The sequence below is a fragment of the Notolabrus celidotus genome, chromosome 11, assembly GCF_009762535.1.
Source record: "Notolabrus celidotus isolate fNotCel1 chromosome 11, fNotCel1.pri, whole genome shotgun sequence".
Taxonomy (NCBI): domain Eukaryota; kingdom Metazoa; phylum Chordata; class Actinopteri; order Labriformes; family Labridae; genus Notolabrus; species Notolabrus celidotus.
The window spans coordinates 37076291-37086123 of record NC_048282.1 but is presented as its reverse complement, the minus strand read 5'-3'; the positions used below and the strand labels follow the sequence as shown (position 1 = coordinate 37086123).

General features: G+C 42.7%; 1 protein-coding gene across 1 annotated transcript; it reads left to right on the top strand.

The window, feature by feature from the left end:
* Positions 1–413: 413 nt before the first annotated feature.
* Positions 414–9833, top strand: LOC117820966 (suppressor of tumorigenicity 14 protein homolog; the record flags this gene model as incomplete). The annotated part of the gene is made up of 13 exons (XM_034694925.1): positions 414–876; positions 4988–5150; positions 5466–5596; positions 5680–5750; positions 5846–6039; positions 6808–6843; positions 7233–7461; positions 7559–7695; positions 8924–9021; positions 9117–9217; positions 9294–9427; positions 9508–9612; positions 9733–9833. Coding segments are annotated over exons 1-13 (1542 nt in total), but the record flags the coding sequence as incomplete, so codon positions are not given.

Sequence of the window (9833 nt, the reverse complement as noted above, 5' to 3'; positions counted from 1 at the left end):
ATTTCATATATTAGAATTATATTTATTATTATTTTATATATTATTATTATTTCGTTTTTAATCTTCTTTTGCCTTCCTCTCAACTTTTCCAAATTTATTTCACTGATTAATTTATATTTTTAAATATAAAATCTAACTTGTGAAATGTTAATTAATTCAGTTTCATATGTGACTTAAACAATCTTATTTTTTATTTTTTCAATTTAAATCAAAAACAATTTTAATGGTTTTTAATATTTCCAACTTTTGTTGCTTACCTCTTTAATTTATAATTAATATTTAATATGAAGCTTTATTAATGATCTTGAACATGTGACGTCACTCTGCTCTGAGTCTCAGTGTTAAATGTTAGAGGCATGACGTCACTCAGGTGTGTAGTTTGAATGAAAGGTGAGTAAAGGATCAGACTCTGGAGACAGCTGTGCAGGTTTCTGTGGCGCAGAGGATCATGGGAGATCAGGTCGGACCTGCCTGCGGCCTCTTTCATCTCTGTGCCGCCAGTTCCCTCTTCTGGTCGCCAAACCTTCAGCTCCTCTTCAGAACCCACTTCCGGCTCGATCCTCAGGTGTGAACGGGCTTCAGGACGCGACCAGGTAACATCCAGACCCCCTGAGTCCAGAACCACTTCAGAACCACTTTCAGAGACTTTCCCTGCGTGTTTGTGTCGCACCTGGAGGACCGGGACACCTGCTGCTCACCTGACGGGGCCATGTCCGCGAGCCGGTGAGACCCTGCAGGTAGAGACCGAGGACAGAGGGAATAAGGGACTAAGGGACCGAGGAGTGGACAGATCACACAGAGGGACTAAGGGACTACACGGGGACTGGAGGAGACATGGACCTGCTCGATGCGGGACAGAAGTTCAGTCCGAGACAGGTGAGTCCACAGCACCGTGACGTCACCCAGGTTCCTCAGTATCGCCTGAAAGATTAAAAACAGAGGAACAGGAACTTTACTGGGTTCTGTTTGAATACATCCTCACCTGGAGTTTTCACCTGAGCCGGATTTAACTGCAGACTGGACCGGGTCTGATGGTGTTTGTGATCCGGATCAGTCTAATCTGATGGATTACACCGAACCAAATCGTGACGCAGACTTCAGAAATCCTCTGTCATAAACAGAAACTGGTGTCAGAATCCAGTAAAGTCCAAAGTTAAACTCAGGACTCAGGAGCTCAAAGATAATCTGAGCAGATTAAAACTCTCAGTTTGGATTCGAACAGGTTGATTCACAGAAACAGGAGTCTGACCTCAGATTAGGGAATCCGATCTGGTTTTAATCCTGATCTAATCTCCAGTCTGTGGTTTAAACTTTAGAGTAGGATTGAGGTAACCTTGATCCAAACATCAGGATTATTTTAATCTCAGCAGAGAGCTGGATTAAAATGTTAAAGTAGGTCAAACAGAACAACATTATACAAGGGTTGTATGGAAGGCCTTTAGTTTCATTATTTCACTTTGATTGCAGAATCTCGCCGCTGACATTGAAGCTCTTTGTCCACCATACTGGCAGGGTTTGATAATACAATATTGTTTTTATATTTTTAAATTATTTTTAGTTTTATATTTAATCTTTCCTATATATATATATTTCTTTCAATTTTTTTTGTATATTTTATATAATATATTTTATATTATTTTTATATCTATTTTATTTTTATATTTAATATTTCTCATTTTTTATTCTATATTTTTTCTGATTCTTATTTTTTATATTTATTTTATTTTCTATATTTTATATTTCAGATTCTTGATTATTTGAATATTTTGTCTTGTTTTCATTCATCCAACATTGTTTTATTTCCTTTATTTGTCTTCCTCACATTTCTCTTTAATTCTTCTTCTTCTTCTTCTTCTTCTTCTTCTTCTTCTTCTTCTTCTTCTTCTTCTTCTTCTTCTTCTTCTTCTTCTTCTTCTTCTTCTTCTTCTTCTTCTTCTTCTTCTTCTTCATTTTTTATTGTTATTATATTCAACCCATTAGCATGATTGTTAGAGATGAAATGTTAAGTATCTGATAAAGATGAGTTATAGTTTGTGGTCTGGATGTTCCTTTAAACTTCATAAAATGTTAAAAAAATGTGACAGTGCACCTTTTCAATATTTCACCTCTACTTAAAGCTCCTGTGGGGACTCAGTATCTGGTTTCTAAACAGACTGAATTTATGATTGATGCTTCTTTAAGAATAATAAAACAAATAAAAGGAGGGATTATTTTTATAAAGGGTTGGGGGGTCGGGGGGGGGGGGGGATATCTGCACACTTTTTCAAATATTCCACAGCTAGCTAAGGATAGCTGACAGATTTGACTTCTAAAATAGAACAGGATGAGATATTTTTATAAATAAACTTTAATTACACGCACAGGATAAAATACATACTTTGTCCACAGGGGGCGCCAAAATCAACACAAACCAAACCTCACAGGAGCTTTAAGTGTTTAAGCGAAACAAAAACATTAAAGAAATGTTTTCACAAACAGGAACAGAAACTGAGTCCTGATTAAAACCAAACTGGATTATCTGGTTTAATCTGAGTTAACAATCCTTCTTTTCAAGTTTCAATCCCATTGAATAACTTTAATCCAGATTATTTATCTGATGTTTGAGGATTAGGTAATCCTCAAACATCAGATGTTTTTGTCTTAGTGTATGTCTTCTACCTTCAGTTGTTCCTGACATCAAAATTAAGACCATAGATCTTTATTTATTCAATGTTTGTTTGTTTGTTGAGTTTAAATCTATACAGAATTTAAAGCTTGTCTAATATTAAAAGGTGTCCCTATGTGTGATTTAAAATAATAAGAATAAAGAAACACATGAGAGGAGGTAAAGAACCAAACGATCAGTAACAGACAGAACGATATAAACTGTGAAGCCTTCAGCAGACGAGCCCTCCTGAGACACAGGTTCACGTCAGTCAGAGTGTCGGGGTGTGTACGGACTCTTTAACACGCTGACGGTGCAGGACGTGACACGCTGCTGACATGCTCTGTAACAACAGCAGAGACATTCCTGTTCAGCAACACCCTGTTTCAGTTTGACAGGTTCACACAGAGACCACGTTTACCTGAACGCAGCGTCTGTGAGCTTTACCTCCAACAACGACACGCTCAGGTTGCTTTAATGTGGATCTGCACTGATACTGAAGGGACGCCTCTATAATCATAAAACAATGTACAACCAAGTCTGGACTATTCAAGTAAAGTGATGTTAACTGCACCATAGAAATGAATACTGTAAGGTCTGAAGGTTTGAATAGTAATCAGTGGATGATGTATGTTACGTGCATATTGCATGATCAACAGTGAACAGAGGACAACAGGTAATGTGGAGTGCACACTAACAGGTGGATGTATCTCTGGAGAGATGTGTGTCAGAATTCTGTCTTTGATGATGTCAGAGTTCTGTCTTTGATGATGTCAGAGTTCTGTCTTTGATGATGTCAGAGTTCTGTCTTTGATGATGTCAGAATTCTGTCTGTGATGATGTCAGAATTCTGTCTTTGATGATGTCAGAATTCTGTCTGTGATGATGTCAGAATTCTGTCTGTGATGATGTCAGAATTCTGTCTGTGATGATGTCAGAATTCTGTCTTTGATGATGTCATAGTTCTGTCTTTGATGATGTCAGAGTTCTGTCTTTGATGATGTCAGAGTTCTGTCTTTGATGATGTCAGAATTCTGTCTTTGATGATGTCAGAATTCTGTCTTTGATGATGTCAGAATTCTGTCTTTGATGATGTCAGAATTCTGTCTTTGATGATGTTAGAATTCTGTCTTTGATGATGTCAGAGTTCTGAGAACAAATGGAACATTCCGTGAAGAAGGTCAGAGCTAAAGAAACATCAGTGTCTCTAATCCTCTTTCATAGACCTCCATTCAACAAACAAACATTGTAGATGTAGTTTTCTTGTTTTTAGTTCCAGCTCTGAATGCAGGAGGAACTTTTCGTACCAAAGACGTTCAGCACTCATCAATGTTTTCCCTCTCCTGATAAAAGAAACACAAATATTTACTGTTAAATTTGTTAATGCCAAAAATGTTTGTTTGACAGCTCAAACTGCGTTTAACACTGTCAGTGTTTGTCAGTGTGGCCTTTAGCTTACAACAGAAGATCAGGGTGACATTGTGTTAAAGTACATGATAAAGTACAGATTTGAAATGATGGTCGATCAGACTGAAGTGTTTGATGAATCCTCTCAGTCCGCTCAGTTCTCTGTCAGAGTAGTTTGGTCAGTTTACAGTAAACAGAGAAGAGTCTGTTCTGCAGGCTGTTAAACATTTATAAAATATTCAGAAAATAAACAGAATTTAGTTTAAAGTTCACCAAACAGGTTCATGTGACCCCGAGGCCAGAGAAGCACACATTTACAAAACACATTTCACTTTTTACCCTTTAGTTTGAGACGCTCAGATCAGCATGTTTGTTCTTTTAAAGAGGAGGGATGTAAAAACAGATTTTATAAAATTTTATAAAACGTAGTTTCTCCAGCAGGGGGCTCTCTGACTCTCAGCTCACAGAGGAGGGGAGTCAGGGGGCTCTCTGACTCTCACCTCACAGAGGAGGGGAGTCAGGGGGCTCTCTGACTCTCAGCTCACAGAGGAGGGGAGTCAGGGGGCTCTCTGACTCTCAGCTCACAGAGGAGGGAGTCAGGGGGCTCTCTGACTCTCAGCTCACAGAGGAGGGGAGTCAGGGGGCTCTCTGACTCTCAGCTCACAGAGGAGGGGAGTCAGGGGGCTCTCTGACTCTCACCTCACAGAGGAGGGGAGTCAGGGGGCTCTCTGACTCTCACCTCACAGAGGAGGGGAGTCTGGGGGCTCTCTGACTCTCAGCTCACAGAGGAGGGGAGTCAGGGGGCTCTCTGACTCTCAGCTCACAGAGGAGGGTAGTCAGGAAAGAAGCCTTCTTAAACTCTGACTCAGAATCTTTGTCTAAAAATGGACGTGGACTCTGGGTCCTAAAAGTAAAACCTCCTCCTCCCCTCTGCAGGACCTGGACTGGGATGCTGCCCACCAGTTTCTCCCGGCGGCGGACTCCAAACATCTGGAGAAGAAGCCGGGCCGCAGGAGGAAGATGTGGATCGGGGTCGGGCTGCTGGCGGCGGCGGCGGCGGTGGCTCTGCTGACCGGGCTGCTGGTGTGGCACTACCACTGTGAGCTCATTTAAATAACCTTTATTTAAAGGCAGAGAGACGACAGGAGTCATGTTTACCTTCTACCCCTCTCCCCCTCCCCCCCCTCCTCCCTCCTCACCTCCTCCCGCTCCCTCTCCTCCTCCTCCTCCTCTCCCCCCCTCCCCCTCCTCCTCCCTCCTCCCCCTCCTCCCTCCTCCAACTCTCTCCCTCCTCCCCCCTCCTCCCCCTCCTCCCTCCTCTTCCTCCTCCCTCCTCTTCCTCCTCCCTCCTCCCCCTCTCTCCCTCCTCCCCCCTCCTCCCCCTCCTCCCTCCTCTTCCTCCCACCCCCCTCAGTACGGAGTGACGTCAGAGTGAAGAAGGTTTATATTGGCTCAATGGGGATCAGTAACCAGCTCTACCTGCCGTCGTATGAAGACCCCCGCAGCTCTCAGTTTTCAAACCTGGCCTCTCTCGTCAAACAGCAGGTGAGAGGTCCCCCAAAGCATCATGGGAGTTCAGTATTTAGTTTGTTGATGCACAACATTTCAGAGACCTTTTCATCTTTCAGCTGAAACTGATCTACTCCAAAAACTCAGTGCTCACCAAAGCCTTCAAAGGGTCCAGCATCCAGGCCTTCAGGTACAGAGAGAACCTAGAACTGTTTCTGTTTCAGAGGTTTAGGTCCAGACTCCATCCTGCAGGTGACCTCTTCTCTCTCCTCTCTGTGTTTGTAGTGAGGGGGACGGCGGCGACAACACCGTGGTGGCGTATTACCAGTCAGAGTTCGACGTCCACATCTCTCAGCAGGCCTCACTGGACTCGGCCATTCAGTCTCTGGAGCCGCCGTCAGGGAGTCAGTCGGGCCGACACGGACGCCTGCTGCTCAAACCGGCCGACGCTCTCGACGTGAACAGCGTTGTCTCACGAGGTTCGACTCCACGTTCAAACACACAACTCATCACTGTTTACAGATTTATTAATTTAATTTAATCCATGAAACATGGAAGTCAGTTTGAAGTCTGAGGAGTATCCACCAATCAGGTGTCAGCAGGAGAAACAGTCTGTATGGAGAGCAACAGCAGGTGTTCTAGAATTCTGACATCATCAAAGACAGAATTCTGTCTCTGATGATGTCATAATTCTGTCTCTGATGATGTCAGAATTCTGTCTTTGATGATGTCAGAATTCTGTCTTTGATGATGTCAGAATTCTGTCTTTGATGATGTCAGAATTCTGTCTCTGATGATGTCAGAATTCTGTCTTTGATGATGTCAGAATTCTGTCTTTGATGATGTCAGAATTCTGTCTTTGATGATGTCAGAATTCTGTCTTTGATGATGTCAGAGTTCTGTCTTTGATGATGTCAGAATTCTGTCTTTGATGATGTCAGAATTCTGTCTTTGATGATGTCAGAGTTCTGTCTTTGATGATGTCAGAGTTCTGTCTTTGATGATGTCAGAATTCTGTCTTTGATGATGTTAGAATTCTGTCTCTGATTATGTCAGAATTCTGTCTCTGATGATGTCAGAGTTCTGAAAACAAATGGAACATTCCATGAAGAAGGTCAGAGATATAAAAAACCCATCAGTGGCGGAGGATCTGTGGAACACTTTAAAGTTCATTTATTGAATAATAAATAAATAAATAAAATGCACGTTTGTTTGATTGAGTTAACTTTGTTTCCTTTTGTTTGCAGCTTTAGATCCTCGCATGACGAGGAACTCTCTGTTTGGTGAGAATGTTTTTCTTTCTGTTGATTTTTTATTAAAGTATTAAAGTTTAGAATAAGTTACTTCAGATGATGTCATTGTTCCTGTGTCTGCTCTGTGCTTTTACTTTGAAGGGTGAAGCTAAATGCTCAAAGCTGTAGATTATTTTATTTTGTCATAAATCAGACTGTTCCTGTTTAAAGGTACACTGCTGTGTTGAATGAACTCATTAAGACCTGTTAGTTGTTTTTATTGTTCAGCTGAGGAGACATGACTTTAAGTATTATAATATCTTCATCATTGAATCCTCTGGAACTGAAATCCTCTTGAAGCGTTTCCTCTCTTCAGTGATCTAAGTCTTTGATTGTCTCTCATTGTTTCAGTTCTTGAAATGTTTCTGTTCTTATTTCAGCTAAAAAGGTCTTCGACCTCCACGTCAAGGAGTCGGGCGTGGTCCAGTCTCCGGGGTTCCCGGACTCTTCGTACCCTCCGAACGTCTACCTGCAGTGGAGGCTGAGAGCCGACCCGGATCACAGAGTCCGCCTCGACTTCCACACGCTGATCCTGGAGGACGACTGTCGGCAGGACTTCATCCAAATCTACGACTCGCTGGCTCCCATAGCGAGCCGCGTCCTGACAGAGTGAGACACAAACCAGGACCTCATCATGTTTAAGAGCAGGAACCTTCTGTTTGTCCTGTGACCCCTGGACTCACCGCTTCCTGTTCTCCGTCCTCAGACAGTGTGGATACCCTCACGAGTCCCTGTCCTACCTGTCCTCTGGGAGCGTCATGCTGCTGACTCTGGTCACCAGCGAGGAGAAGAACTTCCCCGGCTTCAGAGCTAACTTCTCCCAGATCAGACTGACCGAACAAAGTAGGTCCAGTCTCAGCAGATTATTCACACCGTGTCCTGAAAGTAGTCCTCCTCCAGGACTCAGCTGCAGCCTGCAACTAAAATGTTCTTCTTTTCTTTCACCGTTGTTGTTGAATCTGGATCTCAGGGTCTGGGTTTTAGTCTGAGAAGGGTTCTGGTCTCTGACTGTAGTCTGAGGAGTATCCACCAATCAGGTGTCAGCAGGAGAAACAGTCTGTATGGAGAGCAACAGCAGGTGTTCTGGAATTCTGACATCATCAAAGACAGAATTCCAGAATTCTGTCTTTGATGATGTCAGAATTCTGTCTTTGATGATGTCAGAATTCTGTCTTTGATGATGTCAGAATTCTGTCTTTGATGATGTCAGAGTTCTGTCTTTGATGATGTCAGAATTCTGTCTTTGATGATGTCAGAGTTCTGTCTTTGATGATGTCAGAATTCTGTCTTTGATGATGTCAGAATTCTGTCTTTGATGATGTCAGAATTCTGTCTTTGATGATGTCAGAATTCTGTCTTTGATGATGTCAGAATTCTGTCTTTGATGATGTCAGAATTCTGTCTTTGATGATGTCAGAATTCTGAGAACAAACGGAACATTCCGTGAAGAAGGTCAGAGCTAAAGAAACATCAGTGTCTCTAATCCTCTTTCATAGACCTCCATTCAACAAACAAACATTGTAGACGTAGTTTTCTTGTTTTTAGTTCCAGCTCTGAATGCAGGAGGAACTTTTCGTACGAAAGACGTTCAGCACTCATCAATGTTTTCCCTCTCCTGATAAACACAAATATTTACTGTTAAATTTGTTAATGCCAAAAATGTTTGTTTGACAGCTCAAACTGCGTTGAACCCTTTCAGTGTTTTTCAGTGTGGCCTTGAACTAACAACAGAAGATCAGGGTGACATTAAAGATCATTTAAGAATTAGGATTTCGAGAATGAAGTCAAAATATTAACAGAAAAAATCTGTGAGAGAAAATTTCAAACGCTCATCAGAAAAAAGGTTGTACATTTCCGAGAAAAAACGTTTAAAGAAATAAGATAAAAGTCGTGAATTTACAGAAATCAAGTCGTTATGTTGACAGAACACATTTCTGATTTCTGATCCTCCCTTTCAAAATAAAATACAGGCTGACCAAAACTTTAAGTAGGATTTTTCTCTCATAGACTTCCAGCTTTATTCTTTAAATATTGCAGTGTTAACCTTATCCATGTCTGTCTCTGTGTTCAGAGTGTGGAGGGACTCTGACTGCAGGCAAAGGCTCCTTCTCTACACCTTTCTTCCCCTCCAACTATCCTCCAAAAACCACCTGCGAGTGGAAAATCCAGGTGAGTCCTCGTCCTGCTGCTACCCTTGATGTCCGGTGAACGCTTACAGAGAAAGTTTAACTTCTGGTCCTGACTCTGTCCTCGTTCTTCTTCAGGCTCCGAAGGAAAAGTTTCTGAAGGTTCAGTTCACCAAGTTCTTCCTCGGGAACAACAGCAAGCAGTGCCGGCGGGATTATGTGGAGGTCAACGACCAAAGGTCAGACGTCGGGGGTTAAACTCAGCCTACAGTTTTGTGAATATCTATTGACCTTTAATGACTCTCTGTGTTTCAGACTGTGCGGCCATAAGCTCCAAAGCAACGTGATCACCTCCCAGAGCAACGCCATGACCGTCAAATTCGTGTCTGACTCGTCCTTCGTGGATCAGGGTTTCATGGCACAGTACGAAGCCTTCGTCCCCACGAACCGTAAGACTCACTCACTCAATGATTCTGGTTCTTCGACACTCTTCCTTTCTGGTCTCTAACTTCACGTCGTTCTGGTTCAGCTTGTCCGGGAAGGTTCCAGTGCACCAACAACCTGTGCCTCAACAAAACCCTGCAGTGTGACGGCTGGGACGACTGCGGAGACGGCAGCGACGAGGACGGCTGCAGTGAGTGTGGACTCAGGACTCTGGATCATCAGTTTGGTCCCTTCAAACAAAGTGTTACAGGAAGTCTGGAGGTCCAGAGACCCGCTAACATGTTGTTTTGTGTTCTGTGTCTCTGCTCAGCCTGTGAGGCGTCTCAGATCCAATGTAAGAACAGTCGCTGTAAACCAAAGTTCTGGGAGTGTGACGGCTTTGACGACTGTGGAGACGGCAGCGACGAGGAG